Source organism: Aedes albopictus, chromosome 2, assembly GCF_035046485.1.
Source record: "Aedes albopictus strain Foshan chromosome 2, AalbF5, whole genome shotgun sequence".
NCBI classification, from domain to species: domain Eukaryota; kingdom Metazoa; phylum Arthropoda; class Insecta; order Diptera; family Culicidae; genus Aedes; species Aedes albopictus.
The window spans coordinates 38,198,856-38,221,766 of record NC_085137.1 but is presented as its reverse complement, the minus strand read 5'-3'; the positions used below and the strand labels follow the sequence as shown (position 1 = coordinate 38,221,766).

Genomic DNA, 22,911 nt, shown 5'->3' with positions numbered 1-22,911 from the left:
ATTTTTTTTTTATTATTGAGAAAACATTTTCATCAATATGTAACAAATATTTGTGTAAAAATGTGAACTTTACAGAATAATGACTAATGCATAATTAGATTACATATACTCACTCATTTATCCTACTTGTTTTTACAACAAACAATATTCAACTAGAGCATTAAAATTTCCATTATTTTTTATTTGTACCGTTAAATGCGCATTAAGATATCTGCCTACATTTTTGAAATTGATTTCAGTGGACAGATCTTCAAAACTGAAAATACCACAGATGGTTCTTTTTGTGTGGTAATGAAAAATAAAAATTTCTCGACAAAGAAAGCACTCTAGAACATGAACTAAACACAAAAGTTGCTTAACCCTACGTCTCCACTAGACAGAAATGTCTTGTCAAACAGCGAGAGAACATTTTTTCTGTCACGACACATCTGTCCAGCAAAATGGCAAGACATTTCTGTCTAGTGAAGCCATGGGGTGAGAATATGTCAAACACCTTCCAAAGCTACCCCACTCTGCGGTACCCCAACAAGCATCGTCCGAGCCGAGAACTTGAATGATTCGTTATCTAACGAGATTATTTGCTCATGCTGACCGCTCCGATTAGAGCTTGTTAGGTACTGTTTTGCCCTGTGTTTCGATCTCAGTCGCGTTGAACATTTCATCCCGAGTGGACGGGACATACACATAAACCAAGTTACTTCGAGTCTCGACCGACATTGCTATAGAAACCAGAGAAAAAGATGGCCACCTACGATGGGGAGCGAAAACAGTGGAATGGAAGAGAGCGACCCAGCATCCTGAACCCGGAGGCCAACATTGGTCAAATTGTGTGGAATCTTTTGGGTCGAACTCCGGACAATGTGATCCAAATCGATGCCGACAATGACCTCTACATGACTTGTGCCGAAATGAGACTCCGTATAGTACGTATTGGGAAGAACCTACGGAACATGGGATGCACCCGAGGTGATATGGTCTCGCTGGTTTGTACCAACAGCGAGAATGTGGTCCCGGTATACATCGCTTGCTTGACCATCGGAATGGTGGTTAATCCGTTGGCGCCGGTGTTCAACCGTAACGATCTAGTGCACATGATGCGCCAAACGCAGTCCCGGGTCATCTTTTGTGACGAAGACAATCGAGCAACGGTGGAGCTCGCTGCGTTGGAAGCGATCGTCCAGAAGCCGTTGATCTTTGTGATGGGCGAATCGGCAGGCCAAGCCATATCGGTTGACAAGCTCTTGAAGCATGTGAAGAAGGAAGAAAGCTCCTGTCCCAGGTACATGGGAGATTCGAAGAAACTGCTGGCTGTTGTTTTGTGTTCGTCCGGGACAACCGGACTGCCCAAGGGGGTTTGCCTGTCGCATGCCCATCTGATCGAGAACGATGTGTTTTCAGAGTAAGTTTATTTGTTGTTGTTGTTGTGGAATAGACGTGTATAAATTGCATAAAATTCTTGTGATTAAAACTATTATATGGGCGATTGGGTGACTTTCAAGTTTACGTGAGTGCGTCTGTAGGACTTTCCTACAGACATTTTTTTGTTTTTGGTTGCGTAACTTGCGCCCAGGTGATAGATCTGATGTGACACAAACCCCATTTTTATTTTCGGCTTTATCAAGTTTATTTATTGTTTTGGTAGTAGTTATTATCAGGGCTTGACTAGTTGCATTGTTGCATTATTGTATCGGGTTTTTGTTTCTCCAGACAGCTTAGTGCTTCATAAACTCTTTTGTTAGTGACAATCATCGGCCAACGGAGTAGTATAGCATTATAATTGTTTTGAATGGAAATGCAGATCCAAAGTGTAAGCCCATACATTTGTCATTTTAGCAGCTTTATTATTGATCACAAAACGATAATAAAACAAGCCATTAACCCTTTTGGGCCGGAGAGTCATATATGATAACCTTAATTAAAAAAAAATAGTTGCATAAAATCACCCACCTGATAAAAAAAATTCTTCAGCAAAGTTATTGCCACCTACTCCTCAATTGGGAAAACATATGAGTAGGGACAATGAAAATTCGCGATTTCGCGGAAGCCGCGAAATCCGCGAAATTGGCCTTTGGTCACGAAATGTGAAATATCCCGCGAAACGCCGCGAAAATTGACAAAATTGTGAAACTACCTTATAAATTTCAATTTTTTAAACAATGGTAAGTTTTAAACGATTCTGTATCGCATAATACAAGTTCACTGTATTTTCAATGTATGATTCTGTTCTATTTTAACGTCATATGTGTGTCTTTTTCGATGAATTCATCATTAGACCTCTGAAAACCAAGTGAATGACTTATTTGGTATGCAAAATTAGCGTTTTCTTCAGAAAAACGGTCAAAAATATGGAACCGCGACAGTGCCGCGAAATTAACAATAGTAGCCCGCGAAATTTAAGAAATGTTGCCGCGAATTTCCATTGTCCCTACGATATGAGTAATTGGGTTTGAATCATTATTGAACATCCTGAACACCAAGAAGTTTGGAAAAACAAAATAATTGATACACACTTGGTGTATCTGATTTTGGTAATGCTGATTTTAGATATGGTTTACATGGATAAGAATTTGAACGGCTTTCTGAATGAATATGGAATAGTTTTCAAATCTTGGGATGTTCTAGGTGTTCCAAATTGTTCATCAAAAAATTGTAAAATTGCATAATCTGCTGTAATCAACGAATCTCCTGCAAACCCAGAAGCCACTTATTGGCATTATTGGAATAATGCAGGTTGTTTACTAACTTGGAGCTTAGAACCACAAATCAACAATCGTGACAGTAGGAGAGACTTGATCCCTAGGGAGACTTGTTCCTCCCATGTTTTCCGGAATCAAAAACTCTTCTCGCATATTTTTTTCTCCAAAACTACATCTGGACAGTAGACTATGTTTTAGCTGCAAGTGATTTCTATTGTGCATTGCATTATTTTTTAACGGCTGATGGTTTGTTTTCAGTACTACTATCAAAAAAAAAATCCTACTTCAAAAAATTGGCTATGTTCTTCATACATATATCAGTCCCACTTTTATAAAGCGTAATTCGCAGTCCAGATTTCTAAAAGCACTTCCAAAGTTTTTATTTTGCATTCTTCGTTGATTAATTTTTTTTGTTCATCATACAATGAATTTTCTCGACTCTCTGGGCATAGTGTATCATTGTAATTGCCTCACAATATACAATGTCATATTGTCATGCAATGGCAGGCAAAGAAAGGCCTTCAATTAATATCTGTGAAAGTGCTTAAAGAACACTAAGTTGAAGAGAGGCAGACCAAGTCCCAGTTGGAACGTAGAGCCATAAAGAAGAAGAAGAAGAACAATTATTTTCTGTAGTTTCGAGACTAATTTTCAAAATTTATATATCATCCATATCATGAAAAACCCTAATTAATCCACCTAGCGGTGATGGTGCCTTTCTCGTGCCTTCGAAAACACATTTCATCAAAACTCATGTTCATGAATACCGCACTTTCATACGTTAAACAAAAATCCATTACATGGCACCAGAAATCATATCATTTATGTAGCTTTGATGTTTGAGCCTCAAACTCTTAAAGAGATATATGAGCGAATCCAAAGATGGCCGACACAATGGCTGCCTTGCAAATACCGAAAGCACAGATCTCGTCATCTTAACAACAAACAGACCTGAAAAAGCAATGAGTAGCCTTGCTCACCCGTGATAAACATTGAGTAGCATTTCCGTTCTCGGGCGTTTTATGGATGCTCTTAAAAATGCGATTCAAGAATGCACCTGGACGCTTTCATTTCACCTTAACAAAAAGCCACTATCTTCAATTTTGAGCCGCAATTTTGGATTTAAGCCCGTCATCTTGAATATTCTGGTCTTTATTTTTGGATTCCACTCTTCTTCCCCATAACAGACATATCCATATGGTATGGTTTTAGAGCCCAGAACTCCAATGAACTGCCACTATCTTGAATTTGGAGCCGCCATCTTGGATACCCTGGTCACCATTTTTTGGAGTCCAGAATTCGTCCCTATTTCAAATTAACCCATATGGCATGAATTTAGAGCTTAAAACGCCATTAAACAGCCGCCGTCTTGAATTTGAAGCCGCCACCTTGGTGTTTGGGCCACCATTTTGCATATTGCGGTCGCCATTTTTGGACTTCAGACATCTTCGCTATACCAAATTTACCCTTATTGCATGGTCTAGGGCCTAAAACTCCGTTATACAGCCGCCATCTTGAAATTGGAGCTGCCATCTTGGATTTTAGACCGCCATCTTGGATATTCTGGTCACAATTTTTGGACTCCAGACATCTTCCATTTACAAAATATACCCTTATTGCATGGTTTTAAGGCCTAAAACTCCGTTATACAGCCGCCATCTTGAATTTGGAGCCGCTATTTTGGATTTTAGATAGCTATCTTGGATATTCAGGTTGCCATTTTTGGACAACGGACACCTTCCCCATACAAATTATAACCATATTGCATGGTTTTAGAGCCAAAAACTCCACTTTGCAACCGCCATCTTGAATTTGGTGTCACTATCTTGGATTTTAGACCGCCATCTTGGATATCCAGGCCACCATTTTTGTACTCTGGACATCTTGCCCATACAAAATATGCCTTTATTGCATGGTTTTAGAGCCAAAAACTCCACTAAACAACCGCCATCTTGAAATTGGAGCCGCCATCTTGGATTTTAGACTGCCATATTGGATATTCTGGTCGTCATTTTTGAACTCCAGACATCTTCCTCCTACCAAATGTACCCATAAACCATACAATTTTAGGGCCTAAAACTCCTTTAAACAGCATCCATCTTGAACTTGAAGCCACCATCTTGAATTTAAGACCGCCATCTTGAATGTTCAGTTCGCCATTTTTGGACTCCGGTCATCTTCCCCGTACAAAATATACCCTTATTGCATGGTTTAGGGCCTAAAACTCCGTTATACCGGCTTCCATATACAACATATACCCTTATTGCATGATTTTAGGGCCTAAAACTTCGTTATACAGCCGCCATCTTGAATTTGGAACCGCCATCTTGGATTTTAGACCGCCATCTTGGATATTCAGGTCACCATTTTTGGATTCCGGACATCTTCCCCATACAAAATATACCCATATTGCATGGTTTTAGGGCTCCATTAAACAGCCGCCATCTTGAAGGTGGAGGCGCCATCTTGGATTTCAGACCACCATCTTGGATATTCTGGTCGCCATTATTGGACTCCAAACATCTTCCCCATACAAAATATACCCATATTGCAAGGTTTAGGGCTTAAAACCAGGGCGCAAAATTTTCGAGCAGACGAGTTGAAGTTCACCGTGCGGCAATTTTCATTCACTTGCCTGCATATTCATATTCAGCTGCTCGATACTCGTTTGTCAGCTGAATGAAAGTCAATGAATATTTGTAAACATCTTACAAAGTGTTTAATTGCTGATAAAATATTAACGTTTCGATTACATTTAGCGGTGCTTTACACCGATCTTTTCCCATTTGATTGTTGTGGAGTGTTTTTGGAAGGAATCGTAATCATAAACGTAGGTAATTATGAAGATGTTTCTCGATCGGCATCATATTCAATGACTACGAATTGACTGACTGTGTGAAGAGGCAGAGCGAAAATGAATTTGTTTGTTTTGAATATTCAGTGCAGAATCATTCAAATTCGTGCTGTTTTCAGTCAATGACTATGAAAATGTTGCACCCTGCTTAAAACTCCATTATGCAGCCTCCATCTTGAATTTGGAGCCGCCATTTTGGATTTTAGACCACCATCTTGAATTTTGGACCGACATCGTAGAATTCTCGGCCTCCTGTGTTGATATCCGCACAAAATTTGTCAATCATGCTGAAGGTTACAAAATTCGCCGCAGGTTGATGTGTCGCATGATGGGACTTGGTTCAGTTTTATATGTGGCCAGTCCTACCGGTGCTGGTCCGGATCACTCAAATGGCCATAACTCCGGAACGCCTTGACCGATCCGGACCATTTTCAATAGCAAACAATGCGGTAAAATTCCGGTTCGATTCGAGCTATAATCCGAAAAATCGGCCAATGGGAAGTGCCTTAAAAGTGAGTGACCTTTTTGTACACAGACATACATACACACATACACACATACACACATACAGACATCATCTCAATTCGTCGAACTGAGTTGATTGGTATATGTGACTTGATCCTCCGAGCCTTCTATCGAAAATTCGTTTTTTGAGTGAATATATAGCCTTTCAGTACACTTTGGTGTACGAGAAAGGCAAAAAGAATAGACTCGAGAATAAAAGTGCTCCGGTATTGCTAAAATTAGGTAGGAATGATCTTTACCCTTCAGGACACGCGATGTTGTAAAAAGTACAACACTACCAAAAACCTCGCTCGTCGTATACAGCACGAGCGTGGTGCAGTTTTAGGGTCAAATAGGCGTGCGTCCTGGAAAGTTATTTTTTTTGTTTCAACTACAGGGTGGTCATGTTGAAAAAAGGTTGGACCAAAACAACGACATTTCTCATTATTTTTCTAAATTTTCGAACCGTCAGAGTTTTTGAACCAATCAATTGGGTTTTTAAATTAAGAAAAATGTATTGATTGTTCGATTCTATATGGAAGAGCACCTTTTTCTGAACCACTATGTTTTTTTTTCAGATTTTTAGAACTTTATTTTGGTACCTAAAATTAATTTCGAAGAGGTTTTTTGAAAACACCTTTTGACAGCTGGGCTACTGTTTGACAGCTCCGCCCAGTACAAACTGCGACGAGTTGTGATTTGACAAATCTCTCCCATACAAACTTCAAATTGATTTTTAAATAGGTTACCGGGCACCAAAATTCATGAAAATTTGGGTTTCGGCTCAGTTTCACATGAAGATTTTGAACATCGAATTATCTCAACACCGTTAAAGAAGCCAATTGATTTGCTATCTTTACACGCAGAAAAAACTAGGCAAAAATCAAAAATATTTGAGGTAACAAATAAATTGTCAATTTGTTCAGGCCACAAAAATAAAACTGTTTGGAGCAAATCGAATGTCACATATGAAGCAAATGCAAACCATGTTTGAAACAAAAATACATCTTCTGACAGATTATGCTAGAAATAAATGTGAATATTTTTGTTTCTTTGTTGTGGCATGGTCGGCCCTGCGGAAATATTTGTTTTCCTAATAAAATTAAAGTCTTTTCCTTTGCTGGAAAAACCCACCTCTCGTGTTGTATTTTCAATGCCAACATCATGTATTTCGTGGAGACTTTCGGTGAACCTTACCTTTTTTGCAGGAGGAAATCTTGTTTGATGTTGCAGCTGGAACTTGTGATTTTTGTTAACGTTCTCGATAGTGAAATAAATGTGTAATTCTTTACTACACCAACGAACCCAACCTCAAAATGACTGATAATTCACAGGCCATTTTGACAGATGTAACATGAGCATGAAAAGGACGGCAACAAGATCGATAAAGTAGAATATATGATCCGTCTTTTTCGTGCATGTGTGTGGTCAGTCAAAATGACCTCAGAAGTGTCAAACATGGAAATGCTAGCTTGGTTGGTGTAATGTAGAATTGAGTTAGTTTTAAAAAATAAAATTTTAGTTTTTAACATTTTATCAGTTTACCGAATAAACATGAATATTTTTGTTTCAAACGAACGGAATTTGTCTCCGTGTTTTTCACGAAAAAATAACACGAAAACAATAAACTTTAATATGTAACACTGGTCAAAATATCAGTGTTTTATGATTTTCATAATGTTAGACTAGAACGACTATACTTGTTTATATCACAGACAAACAGACGTAACACTTGCGAAATTTCCATCGACCACGCTTTTAACGATCATTTCAAATTTTCATAGTTGTGGCTTTCACAACCAGAGGCGCACGCGTCGTTTTTCTATGCGTTTGACGTTTCACACTAGCGCCTTCTGTTGACGATATGGCACAACATAGTGATTCGTGCAACTTTTCCACCAGATGAAGGTAGTGTGAATTGGGCGATGGATTTCCAGGAAAATCGTTCAAGGTGTTACGTCTGTTTGTCTGTGGCCTTGCCCCCAACTACGTCACAAGTTGGCGCGTATGCGCGGCAAAACACAATGAGCACGGATATCCTACGGTTAATTTCAGAACAACTCCAGCTCGGTGAATATGTTTGTTTCCTGGGAGAAAGCAATTATGTGAGAATCTGCAGCATTGCTCTTGCTCTGTTTTGCTCTATCAAAAGAAATCTGAGGTTTTTTAGTTCTCGAAAATTCCTAAAAGAGTTCTCTCAAGAGTTTCCCGATATTTCCTCTAAAATGTCCCCCAGGAGTTCACGGAAATTCATCTAGAAGTTCTCCTTCAGTTCTTCCTCCAGGAGATTATCAGGAATTCTTCCGGATTTTCCCGGATATTTTCGTGGGAGTTCCCCGGAAATTCCTCCAGGAGTTCCCCGGGAATTCATCCAGAAATTATCAGGTTCCACTTCCAGGAAACCCCCAATAAAACTTTCGGGAGTTCCCCGGGAATGCCTCCAGAAGTTCCCCGTTAAATCCTTCAGGTGTTTGCCGGGAATATATCCAGTAGTTCCCCGTGAATTCTTGTAGGAGTTCCCCGGGATATCCTGCACAAATTTCTTTGGAATTCCCCAATGAGTTTTCAAGAAATTCCTCCAGGAGTTTCCCACGAACTCATCTAAAATTACCTCGGGAATTCCACCAGAAGTTCACCAATAATTCCACCAGGAATTTTCCGGGAGTTCCTCTGAAATTCCCGTGCAATTCTTCCAGAATTCCTGCAGGACTTTCCGGGAGGGATTCCTGGAGGAATTTCCCGGAGGAATCCCCGAAGGAATTTATGGAGCAATCATCAGAGCATCTTCTGGAGCAAATCTCCAGAAATTCCTTCTGAGATTTCTCCAATAATTCCTTCGGAGATTCCTCCAAAAAATCCTCCGGAGATTCCTTCGGAAATTCTTTCGGAGATTCCTCCGGAAATTCTTCCAGACATTTTTCCGGGAATCCCTCCAGAGGTTTCTCCGGGAATTCCTCTGGAGATTCCATCGGGAATTCTTCCGGAGATTCCTCCGGAAATTTCTCCAGAGATTCCTCCAGAAATTCCTCAGGGGATTCCTCCAGGAATCCCTCCAGAGATTCTTCCAGGAATTCCTCATCAAGAAATACCTCCGGGGATTCTTCCTGGAATTTCTCCGGAGATTCCTCCCGGAATTCCCCCAATTCTGGAGGTTCCTCCAGGAATTACTTCGGAGATTCCTTCAGGAATTCCTCCCAGAGATTCTTCCGAGGAATCCTCGGAGGAATTCCTGGACCTCCGGAGGAATTCCGGAAGAATCTCCGGAGGAATTTTTGGAGCAATTTCTGGAGGAATCTCCGGAGGAATCCCTGAATGGATACCTGGAGGAATCTTCGGAGGAATTTCTGGAGGAATCTTTAGAGGAATTATTGGAGAAATCTCACTGAAGCCACCCCTGGTGTAATCTTAAAAGAAAATCCTGGAGTAATACCAGAAGTAACTATAGGAGGAACCCAAAAATTTACTCCTAGAGGAGATCTAGAAGGAGGTTCTGGAGGAATCCCGGAAGAAGTTGCAAATGGAAGGATTTCCTCTGCGAAATCCCAGAGAAAAACCTTCGTACGGAATGCCAGAAGATTCATCACAAAGAATCCTTCGTGAATCTTCATAAAATTTCCCGTGAAGATTTGTCCCAGTATTTCTTCAACAACTCCATAAAGTAACCGCAAGAGTCCCAGCAGAATTCCTTCCATCGTAGTCCGAATGCCTAAATTGCAGAATTTTTCATAAGTATCTAACCTTTTTTCTCTCTGTAATACCATTAAAAGTTCCCCCAGAATTCCAGCGCAATGTCTCTAATCAGTATTTTCCCTGGAAAGTTTCACAACTCTGTTGGAATCTCATTATCTGGATTTTCCCCAGAAGCCCACTCAAAAGTTTTAAATTGAATCATTTTCCCTACACGCGCGCGAAATAGTACATTTAAATTTCAATAACATTTCCTGAGGAAAAGAACGAAATTTCTCTAAGTCCAAATCGTTAACAACCTGATGCCCTTTTCTTCACATCCTTCTTACAGCATCGTTTCGTTAGAATGCTGTCAGTTAAACAAATGTCAAAATTACTTACGGAAAAAGGTGAAATTTTACTTGAGCGCTCTACTTGGCAACAGGAAACTTAGCTTTATCATACAATGTATCACAATATGAATTTTCTGTTGTTTCAAGGCTAATTTCCAAAATGTATACCACAACAACCAAGTTTTCCCCTAATATTTTCAATATTTATACATATATACAATTTCTGATCCTAGAATCAAGGGCGTAGCCAGCTTTTCGGTCAGAGGTAAGGGGAGGGGGGAGGCAGGCATCGTTAAAAAAGTTATACCTACTAGCTCTTAGCGAAACACGATGAAATTAAATATAATAATATTATATTCTAAAAGCAGTCACGCAGTTGTATCTTGTGCTAAACGTTGAAAAAAGCTATTCTGTTCTACATAAATCAGTATGGATCTGATAGCGGTGGCCAATTTCAGGAAGATTAGGGTTTTTTTCTACACTCGTGCATTATTTGTTCTGGAGCTAGATATATATATATTTTTTTGTTCTACATTACTTGCGTAATACATTATAGCAAAACTTTTCTTGAAATTATGAACTCTTTTAGGACTATTTCCTCTTATTTTTTTCATAATTTTCTCAAACATAATGGAAACTCGTTTCTAGATTTTTTGAAAATGTATGAGTAATTGGAGTTCTTTCAGTAATAAATCATCTAGTCTGTGCTTATCAGCAATCTTAAATTGTCTTGGATGTAAATTTCTCTGTATTCCGAGGGCATCCTTACCGAAATTTCTTAAAGCATTCCAACACAAATCGCTGGAGAAATTTCTCTAGATATCCTTCAACTAATTAAAAAAAGTCTTCAAGAATTCATGGAAGCATCCCTGGAAAAGAATACGAATACGGAAGGATTTCTGAACGAATCCATTAATAAATTTTTAAAGAGATCCCGAAGAATTTCTGAAAGACTCCCTGGAGAAATTCCTAGAAAAATCCTCCTGCCTACATGGAGGAATTTCTGAAGGAATTCCTGGAGGAATACCTGGAGAAATACTTGGAACAATCCCGGGAAGAATCCCTAGAGGAATTCTGGGAAGAATCCCTGGAGAAATTTCTGAAGTAAACCATTGAGGAAATCCTGCCTAGTACCTGCCTAGTGGCATTTCTTGAGGAATACCTGGATGATTTCCTGTATAAATTGTTAGAGGATTTGCTGGACGAATTACTGTAGAAATTGCTGAAGGAATGCCTGAAGAAATTCATGGAGGAATCTGTGGAAGAATTTCTGGAGAAAATCCTGGAGGAATTCCTGGATAAACTTCTGAAGTAATTCCTGGAGAAATGCTGGAAGAATCTCTGAATAAATTCCTGAATAAATTCCTGTAGGAATTCATAGAGAAATCACCTGAAGGAATCCCTGAAGAAATGCCATGAAGAATTTCTCAAAGAACGCCAAGAGGAATCTCTAGAGGAATACTAGGAGGAGTTTTTGGGGAAATCGCTGAAGAAGAAATTCTTGTATGAATATCTGGAAGAATCTCTGAAAAAACCTGGAGGAATCCTGGAAGAATCCCAGGAGGAATCCTAAAGGAATCCCAAGCAGAATCTCAGAAGGAATGCTTGCAAAATACCTGACGGGATTCCTGGAGAAATGCATAAAAAAAATTTTGGAGGAATTCCTGGAAAAGTCCCTGGTGACAGTCCTGGATCAAATCCTGGATGAAAGCCTGGAGGAATTCCTGAAGAAATTGCTAGGGGAATTGCTGTAGGTATTTTGAAGAAATTCGTGTAGCAATTCATGAGGAAATTCTTAGTGGAATTCTTGGAGGAATTCCTGGATGAAACTCTGAAGAAATTCCTGAAGTAATCCCTGGAAGAATACCTAGAAAATTGTCTTGAGCAATTCCTAGAGAAACTCCTGAAACAATGCCTGGAGGAATGTCTGTAGGAACACCTGAAGGAATACCTGGAGGAATTCCGAAAGGAAACTCTGAAGCATTTTCTGGAGTAATTCTTGAATAAATTGAGAGAGAAATTTCTATATGAATCGGTAGAAGAATCCCTAGAGGAATCTCTAAAGGAATCCCTGGAGGAATTCCTGGAGAAATCCTTATAGGATTCCCTAGATTATTTCCTAGAGGAATATCTGGAAGAATTCCTTGATAAATGCCTGGAGGAATTCTTGGAGGTGGCCCTAAAGCAATTGCTGGAGGAATCCCTGGAATAATGCCTGTAAGAATTCCTGGAGGAATCTCCAGATAAATTCAAGGAGGAATGCCAGTAGAAATTTCTTGACGAATGCCTGGAGGAACTTTGCGCTAATTTGCAGTAGGTAATTTCTGGACGAATTACACAGCGTAACAAAAAATAACTTTTGGTCTGTCTCAAGAACAAACTTATGTGTCTCTGACAGATTTTGGGCCGCTGAATCCGAACCCGGGTTCAGATTTGCTCCAACACGTCACAATTTTGAGGTATACCTCAATTTATAGGGTAAAATATGCGAATTTGGGCTTTTTTGACTGCAAGCCATTAAGTATAAAAATATTTTTTCAAACAATCAAAAGGTTATTTGGTCAATTAACATCTAAATTAACGACTCATGCAAAAAAAATCGTTTTACCTAATTGAATTTGATAGTTTTAAGCGATTTATGTTAGGTACGATATTTCCCATACAAGTCACCCTCCAAAAGTTGCATGCAAGTTTTCATACTAACATAAAATGGTTAAATCTACCAAATTTGATTAGGTAAAATGAAATATTTCGCATAAATCGTTAATTTAGATGTTAATTGACCAATTAACCTTTTGATTGCTTAAAAAAAATATTTCCAGCCATTAAGGCTTGCAGTCAAAAAAGCCCAAAATCGCATATTTTGCCCTATATATTGAGGTATAGCTCAAAATTGTGTCGTGTTGGAGCAAATCTGAGCCCGGATTCGGATTCAGCGACCCAAAATCCTTTGGAGACACATTAGTTTGCTCTTGAGCCAAAAAAATGTTGCGCTGTGAAATCATCAAAATCAAAAAGTGTTGGCGGAGAAATTGTTGAAACAAGAGACTTACTGTTTGAGTACCCTGGGCAAACAATCACTTTCAAAATATCACTTTTTTCCCTAAAATTGTGGAACCAAAAATACTGAACCGTTTTCAATAATAACTTTTCTGTGAGTAAAGTATATATGTCGAAGTGTTGTGTCAAAATTTCATTCAATTTGATCTAACCGTTTAAAAGTTAAAGTGTGATTTTTGGTATAGTGAAATCCAAACTGCTCTACTTTGAAAGTATTCAACCGAAATGGCTGAAATTTTTACCAAAAACAGTTTTGAACTGTCAAAATTTTATAAAAATCGGGAGAGTGTTGCCAGTTCTACAGTCGAAATAGTGCACACTGATTTTAAAATGTATGAAATAGCCCAAAATCTGAAAAATCTGATTTTTTGTTTGAATTATTAAAAAAAAGTAGGGAAGTGGAACCATCTCGGCAGGGGTCCTATTTTGGGCACTTTTCTGCTATAACTCAGCCAATTCTGAACCAATTGACACAATTTTTGAAACGCGATGAGATACGTATAGTATCTAGCCGTGTACAAAATTTCAAGAGTCAATTGGTTTGAAATTGACTTAGTTATAGCGAAGAGTGCCCAAAATGCCGGCCGCTGCCCGAGTGGTTCGCTATACAAGGAACAATTCAAAGTCATAAATAAGCATGCATGTTGAACTATTGCTGGTGTATAACATTCGCAGCTGAACAAAACCAAATGCTGAATAATAAGCTGAAATGATGCTATTTGCATTGTAAATAAGCAAAAATGCAACACTTGGCACGTGAACAGCAATTCAAATATAAGCTTAACAAACGTCAGCAATTTTTGTTTGTTCGATTTGCCCTTACTAGCTTTAATATAAGATGAAGAAGAGCTTTCTTCTACGCGTTAAAAAGCTTATGTTCCACAGTTTCCGATAGCTGATTATTGTGGTCTACATAAGTTGAACAAATGCTTTTGATGTTTAATACTTCAGCTATTGCGGGAACGTTCAATAATGATTTAACAGTAAGCTATATAAACGGATTTATGATTTATTTGTTCTATTATTACTTCTCGATTGAATATCAGGTCAAAATGATTATAATAGAGCAGTACTGGAACGTTCCTCATTTTTAAATATGTATTGATGTTTGTTGCACATCAATGCAAAATATTCGACAAATCGCTCCCATACAAACTTCAAATTGATTTTTAAATAGGTTCCCGGGCACCAACGTTCTTGAAAATTTGTATTTCGTCTCAGTTTTGCATGCAGATTCAGAATATGGAATTATCTCAACACCGTTAAAGAAGCCAATTCCAGGAGAAATCCCTGGCATAGTTCCTGGAGGAAGTCATGGTAGAATTTCTGGAGAAAATCCTGGAGGAATTTCTGAATAAACTTCTGAAGTAATTCCTGAATAAATGCCTGGAAGAATTTCTGAAAGAACGCCTAGAGGAATCTCTAGACCTAGAGGCATAGGCGCCAACTTGTGACGTAGTTGGGGGGGCGAAGCTCTCAAAAATTGGACAATATTCAAGTTTTTTCTGCTCAATGCACTAGTTTTCACGTGAATATGCCTAAATAAGCTGAACTTCGTCAGTATTTTCCGTATTTGATTGGTTTTGAGAGGCCTCGCCCCCCCCCCCCCCCAACTACGTCACATGTTGGCGCGTATGCCTAGAGGAATACTAGGAGGATTCGCCAGAGGAATCCCTGGAGGAGTTCTTGGAGGAATTGCTGGAGAAGAAATTATCGTATGAATTTCTGGAAGAATAACTGAAACAATTTCTGGAGGAATCCTACAAGAATTCCAGCGGGAATCTCAGAAGGAATGCTTGCAAATGGAGGTATGCTTAAACATTTTTTTGGTGATGTTCCTGGGAAAGTCCCCGGAGACAGTCCTGGGTAAAAGCCTGGAGGAATTCATGGAGAAATTGATGGAAGAATTAGTAGGAATTTTTGAAGGAATTCGTGTAGCAATTCCTGAGGAAATTCTTTGTGGAATTCTTGGAGGAATCTCTGGAGAAATTCCTGGATGAATCCATTGAGATATTCCTTAAGATATTCGTATAAGAATTCCTGGAGGAATATCTAGATGAAGTCCAGGAAGAGTTCGTGCATTAGTTTTTGAATAATATCTGGTAAAATTTTTGAAAGAATACCTGGAAGAAATTTCTTCAGAAATACTTCGAATAATTCCAGATGGAAATAATGATTTTTTTTGTAGTAATGTATGGAGAAATCCTTAAAAAACTCAGAAGGAATACTTACAAATACCTCAAACGATCTATGGTATTTTTTGGGAATCCCTGGATAAATGCCTAAAAAAAACTTCCAGTCCTGGAGGAACCTCTTAAGATATCCCAGGAGAAATTAAAGGATGCTTTGGGAAAATTTCTGGAGAAATATTTGTGAAAAAATAAGAAAAAAAACGAGAGGGGAATTCCTAAGCCATTTTTAGATCAAGCCCTGAAACATCCACTATCGATACTCCGCAAGACACCCATGGAGGAATTCACGAAGGAGAAATTTCTGGAGCAGTCCCTTGCGCAATTCTTGAAGGCATTCCTAGAAAAATTTCTGAAGATGTCCCTGGAGGAATTCATAAGAAATCTCGGGCTTGCTGCTCTTAACATGAAAATTTAGTGAAAATTCGAGAATTTCCAACCACTTTACTATTGTAATTTCTGAAAACATTTTTAAACAAATTTATTAATTCACAAAGAAATTGCGATTTCCAAAAGAATACAGCCGAAAAAATCTGAGAATGGAATTGTCATATCAATTTCTAATGAAATTACATATTATAGGAACAGTTGCAGAAAAAAATCCCAAGACATTCCCGAAAAACTTCCTGGGAAATTCCCAATTAAATTGGGAATTCCATAGAAGTTACGGAAAAAAAATTCTAAGATATTTCTTAGAACCTTCTTAGCACCTCTCAAAGAAAATGCTGAAGGAATTTTGGTAAGGATTCTTCTCAAAAGAATTGTTTGAGGATAATGTCAGAGAAATATTTCCGAAGGAATTGCCGTAGGAAGGCTGAAGAATTTTTCTAAGAATTTATCGGAAAAACTGCAATGATATTCGCCAGAGCAATTTTCAAAGAAATTATCGATGATATTTCTAAAATAAAGTTTCGAAGAAAATTTGAAAGAAATTCTCTAAGAAACTCCCACAAAAAATGTTCAAAAGCATCACCGAGAAATTTACGAAGAAATTGACTGAAGAATTTATAGAAATTGCAGATGGAATTCACAAAAGAACTTTGTAAATTCCTTCTACAAGAAATTTCTAAAAGGTTTAATCGAATGGCTCCTCAAAGAAGTTTCCTAAGAAATTTGATGAAGAAATTCCCAAAGGATTGGTGAAAAAAGTTTCCAATCACATGTGTGAAGAAATTCCCAAAAGTTTTGCCGAAATAATCACTGAAGACATTACCGAAGGGATTCTCAAAGGGATTATTGCCAGAAAGATTGCTGGGTAAATTGCAAAAACATTATGGCCAAAACAATTACAAAGAAAATTACCCAAAGAACTGATAAAGCAATAAAAAAATAATTCTTGGGAAATTCCTAAAATGATTGGCAAAATACTCTCGTAATAACTTCCGAAGGATTTGCTGATGAAATTTCTTAAAAAAAAAAACATTGCCAAACTTACTCCTAAAGCAGGGCTGCCCAACGTACGGACATTTTGTGCGGCCCACGGCACGATTGGAGAAAAATAATAGAATTTAGCCTGAGGAATAACAATTCAGAATGTTTTCCTTTTCAATATAAAAAAAGTTAGAGTGTACTTTGTAAAAGTTTTAAAGGTTTAAAAATATGCAAGCATTTGGTTTGAGTTTGCTACAGATTTGAAATAAAAGATTCTCAATGATTAAATTAACGTATTTGTAAAAATTCTCTTGATAAGATTGTAAAACAAAATTAAAACATTACGTCATCAACTTCGAGTATTATAGCAATGCTCAGAAAAAAAATTTAAAAAAATGTATTATTATCAAATTTTTATTTCTGGCCCGTTGACTGGTATGGAGTTTCACTCGCAGTCGGAAAAAGTTGGGTAGGCCTGTCCTAAAGGTATTGTCCCAGCAATTGCCAAGTGAATTACCGAAGCAGGATGTGCCGGAAGATTCTTTGAAGAAATTTCCGAAGGTAATCGAAAGGAAATGCCAAATTAATTCCCAAAGTCATCGTCATTTCCTATTTCCAAAGGCGTTACCAACCGCGTCATTCCGCTTGGATATCTCTGGAAATTCGAAAGGAATTTTTCAAAGAAACAGCACGCCGACAGGCAAAATAAAACGTGAAACTATTTTTTTTGCGCTTCCATATCTCAGCAGTTAGTGAACCAAATTTAAATCTTTTTGCGTTAACGGAATCCTACACTATCCTAGAGAGGTGTAGTGAAAGCCTATTGGAATTTCATGCAGCTTCCGGTGAGAACTAGACGAATACATTAGTTCCACATTTTTAACTTCTTCCGGTTCCGTTTTGTTCCCAGATTGATTATGATGAGTACCTACCATGTCTTTGTAGCGAGTTTTCTCTGAACCTCGACAAGATAGCAACATTCTGTCTTCGGCAAAGTTGTTCATAGCAACAACCACTTCCTGGTGATGGATTTCATAGTTCCAAATTTCCCCACCACGTAGCGCTAGTGTGCATAGTGACTTCCGGTACGACTTTGGTGAGATATATCACAAGATTGAAGCCAGATAGGAAGGTGCGATCTTCGGCAAAGTTGTTAAGGACTACGAGTACTTCCAGGTCATAAAGAGCATAGTTCCGAATTTCAACACCACGTGGCGCTAGTGTACATCGCAACTTCCGGTATAACTTTAGAGAAATAAATATGTCACGAGATTGAAGCCAGATAGAAAGGTGCGATCTTCGGCAAAGCTATTCAGAACTATGAGCACTTCTAGGTCATGAAGAGCATAATTCTAAATTCCACCACCACGGACGCTAGTGTACATATTTACTTCCGGTACGACTTTGATGAGGTATTGCACGAACTTCAAGTCTGATAGGAAGGCAAAGTTGTTCTGAACTAAAAGCACTACCGAGTTTAGAAGTTCACCACCACGTTGTGATAGTGTACAAAGAACTTCACCCGAGCAGGAGAAAATAGCTGAAGAATACCTAACTCAGGTATGGAATGAGGTATTGAGTAGCCCTGCATAAGAGGTAAAATGCCTAAAATAATAACTGATGTGTATTCTGTGCATAACACGTGAATAATAACATCAGGTATGGCAATACCTAAGTAATAATCGGCGATTTTTCTACACAAATAGCGATTTTTCCATAATTGAATAATACCTCAAGCAGTCCTCAATACCAAACCAATAGCTCGTTGAGGTATTTTATCAATACCTACAAAATATCAAAATAAGTTATTTTCAATACCTGGATAATCTACCAATACCTTGTCTTGGTATGTTACCTGACTTTGGTATGCTCCAGTTATGTGTCAGTTATTCATTCCTGCTCGGGCAGACACGATTTTGATGAGCTATGCAAGTGAAATTCAGGCCAGATTGGGACTTCTCTGACTCACTCAAAGGATTGTTCTGACAATTTCTCCAGCTATTTGTATGGGAATTCCTCACGGAAATTCCGACATGGAATTTCCCAGGACAAGGATTCTTTTTCAACGATTTATTCGAGAATTTCATTAGGGATTTTTGTTCCACAGATTCCTATACTGGATTTTTTCGGAATTTTATTGAAGCATTTCTCCAGTGATTCCTTCTGGAATTAACTCCTGTATTCAATGTGTCTCCAGGAATTCCTCCGGATATTTTTCAAAGGATTCCTCCAGGAATTCCTTAAAATATTGTTCAAGAAATTCCTCCTCCAATCCGTGGAACTTCCAAACGAAATTATGCAGTCGTTATTACTAGAATTCCTCACGGACACCCTTCAGGGATTCATCCAGAGGTTCCCACTGAATTTCTTCCAGTAAGGGAATCGCTTCTGGAATTTCTTCAGGGTATCCTTCGCTTACTTCTTCGGGCATTTTTTCTTGATATTTTCTCCAGTAATCTATTCGAGAATTTCTTCGGAAGATTCCTTGAACTATTTTTCCAGGAATTCTTCAAGAAATAGTTAAAGAATGCATACAAAGATTTTTCCAAATATTCTAAAAAATATTCTAAATTCTTGGGGTTTTTTTTAAGATTGCTTCGGAAATGCCTCCACGGATTCCTTCGAATATTCATTCTTACCAAATTCTTCCAGGGATTCTATCGGGAATTCCTCTAGTGTTTTCTTTTTTGCAATTCCTTTAGTGGTTCTTTCTGGATTATTTCCAAGATTTCATTCGGGAAATCATTCGTGTGACTCCATTAGAGATCCTTGAGTATTTTTTTGTAAATCTTTCCAGGGATTCAGGAGATACCTTTAATATATTCTAAAAGGTCCTGCATCACGTTGGGAAAAGCTTGGTAACGTAGTATGCGGTTTGGGTCAGAAATGACCCTAGTGCAAAATGAGGGTTAAGAAAATAGTTATGATTGTTAACAATGAGACATCCTGTTGAAATTTCTCCAAGGTGTTCTTTCTGAAATTCTTACTGGAGTTCCTGCGATTCTTTAGAATCTCCTACGAGTTTTTTTTTTCAAGATTATTTGCTGAAAACCCTCCAGAAATTCTTTCTTTTTCTGGAATTATTCCAAAAGTTTTTCTCTGATTTCATCTGGAATCTTTCTGGGATTCTTCAGAGTTTCTTCTACTATTTTCAATAGGAAATCCGAGAGGAAATCGATCCGGGACTCTTCCAAATAAATCTGCAGGATTTCTTCGTGGTAACCCTATATGACTTCTGGGTCTCAGGTTTTGAATACTTCCCAGTCACCCATTACAGGAATCGTCCAGGTGTTGCTTCTGGTAGTCTTCCAGGAGTTGCTTTTAGGAACCTTCCAAGAGTTGCTATTGCAAATCATTCAGCAGTTTCTTCTGAAAATCCTTCAGGAGCTCCTTCTGGAAGCCCTCTTGGAATCCAAGATAGCTTTTTTAGTAATCGAAAGATGAAATTCCTGGATGGAAAACCCGAATAAAAATTTTATAGGAATCTCCGAAATAAACGAGTCTGCTATAAATAACGAGTATAAAACGGAATAAAGTGTTGACGAAATTGGATAGTGATAAAAACGGAGCTGGACAAAAACGGAATTCGTACAAATTTCTAACGTGCCCTACTATTTTGATAACTCGCTTTACCATTATTATAAAAATAATACCAATATTACTTTGCGATAAAACCATTCAAACCAACCGTTACTTCTTCATCGTTTTAGTGATGTGGACGCCGGACCGATATTCAACTTCAGCGCACTGTTCTGGGCCACGGGGATGTTTGCCATGCTGACTTCGCTGTACAACCAGCGTCCTCGCGTGATCACCCGGAAGCCATTCGACGCGGATACCCTGATCGATGTGATCGAGAAGTACCATGTGGAAGATGTGTTCACTCCTCCTTCGTACGTAGCCTCACTGGTAAACCACCCACGTTTCGCCGATGCCGACTTCAGTAGCGTCAAGCGGTGGACCATGGGCGGTGCCATCGTATCCGAGGATCTGCGAAAGAAGCTGGCTGACCGACTGCCCCGTGGGGTAGCCAAATCGTTGTATGGAACTTCGGAAATTGGGATTGTTACGGCGGCTGATCACCCGTCTGAGCACGGTTCGGTGGGGACGTTGGTTTCCAACTTGGCAGTCAAGATAGTGGACGACGCTGGCCGGAGATTGGGCCCCACGGAAAGGGGTGAAATCCGCTTGAAGTACAAGCATAAGATTCTGGTAAGTTCGTTGATGTTATCTAAAAAAATAAAAATCACGATTAAATTTGTCTTCTTCCAGGGATACCTCGACAATGAGGAAGCAACGCTGGATGCATTTGATGATGAAGATTTCTTCAAATCCGGTGACATTGGCTATTTCGACCATAACGGTATGCTGTTCGTGGTCGATCGGATCAAGGACATCATCAAGTATAAGAATTATCAGATTTCCCCATCGGATCTGGAAGCCGTCATCGAAAAGATCGAAGGAGTGCAGTCGGTGTGTGTGACGGGAGTACCGGTAGAAGATCGATCGTCGGATCTGGCAACGGCCGTTATCGTGAAGAAGGAAGGATCAACGCTGACGGAAGAGGAGGTCATCCAGCAGGTCAACCGTCAAGTGAGCGATTTCAAGCAGCTGCGAGGTGGAGTTTACTTTGTGGAGAGATTGCCAACATCGGCCGCTGGGAAGGTTCTCAGACGTGCCGTGAAGGAGTTGGTGATCAGTAGATTAAGCGTACAGAAGAAGTAAGGCTTTTAGGCGAAACGATTAATACTCAGTTTTTAAATTTATGTTCAAAATTGTAAAGTAAAATAAAGAAACCGTGCATGTACAAAACACAGACGTTGCGTATACCAATAGACTGGCCCAAAAACTTAAATGTCGACAATCGGCTCAATCGGTCAAAAACTGAGCTGGCGCAAAGGAAGCTGAAGATTTGTGTGGGACTAGCTGTCCCGGCAAACGTCGTACTGCCTGCCTACTGTGCTTTTTTTTGTCAGCTCCCTAGAGAAGTCCTCCGCAACACGGAGGAATCTCACACCATGCTATGCTATACTTTATTACACCAACGTACATACATACTAGCGTGGTTCAAAAAATCATGTTTGCTCCACACCGCTTATTCGATTCCTATCCAGATTATATGCCTTCTCCCAAAATTTGAGCTCATTTGGTTGAAAATTGAGACTGCACAAGCCCTTCAAAGTTTGTATGGGAATTACTATGGGAAAACGATTTTTTTCATTCCATCCACCGTAGCATTTCCCCAAGTTCCCTAGTGGGTTAGTCGACCCTTGGTAATCCTAGGCTACTCTATCAGCTACAACTTTGCCGAAGACCGCATTCAAATTGGACGCCTCATTAATTAGTTATCGATTTGTATCCAACTGGGCAAACTTTAACAGTGATCCTCCAGCTTCCCAGCAGGCAACATTGCTGAATATGGCGCCAAATATAGCACACTGAAATCATGGCTACTATGTTTCACTGCAAAAAAGCAGTGATGCCCACCGAATAGCTTAACCATCATGAGTAAAGATTTTGATTCTGGATAAAAATCGGTAACTGTACCATTTGGGCAGCTGTACCTATTTTGGGCACTTGCCGCTATAACTAAGTCAATTTCAAACCGATTGATATGAATTTTTGTACAGAGTTGGACACTGTACGTGCCTAACTCTGGACAAAATTTCAAATCAATCGGTTTGAAATTGACTTAGTTATAGCGGCAAGTGCCCAAAATAGGTACACCTGTCCAAATGGTACAAGACCCTAATCAATGAGGCGTTCGATTTGAATGCGGTCTTCGGCAAAGTTGTAGCTGATAGAGTAGCCTAGGATTATCAAGGGTCGACTAACCCACTAGGGAACTTGGAGAAATGCTACGGTGGATTGAATGAAAAACATCGTTTTCCCATAGTAATTCCCATACAAACTTTGAAGGGCTTGTGCAGTCTCAATTTTCAACCAAATGAACTCAAATTTTGGGAGAAGGCATATAATCTGGATAGGAATCGAACAAGCGGTGTGGAGCAAAAACGATTTTTTGAACCACGCTAATACATACATTTATTTGTTCAACATCATTAAGACAAGACATAATCAACAATAGTACGCCACAATACTCGGTTTGTGGCTGCCGCTCTCCATCCTCGGTCGCGCCCAATGCTCGCCAGGTCACGCTCCACCTGGTCCAGCCAGTGCTCCACGCCTTCTTGTGCCAACCGGATCAGTAGCAAACA

At 39.1% G+C, this 22,911-nt stretch overlaps 1 protein-coding gene across 1 annotated transcript; it reads left to right on the top strand.

Moving 5' to 3' along the window:
- Positions 1-622: 622 nt before the first annotated feature.
- On the top strand, positions 623-21,509 carry LOC109421246 (uncharacterized). The gene is made up of 3 exons (XM_029854514.2): positions 623-1,399; positions 20,404-20,905; positions 20,966-21,509. Exons 1-3 carry the CDS (start codon positions 741-743, stop codon positions 21,416-21,418), a joined length of 1,614 nt encoding a protein of 537 aa, XP_029710374.2. The 5' UTR covers positions 623-740; the 3' UTR covers positions 21,419-21,509.
- Positions 21,510-22,911: the final 1,402 nt, after the last annotated feature.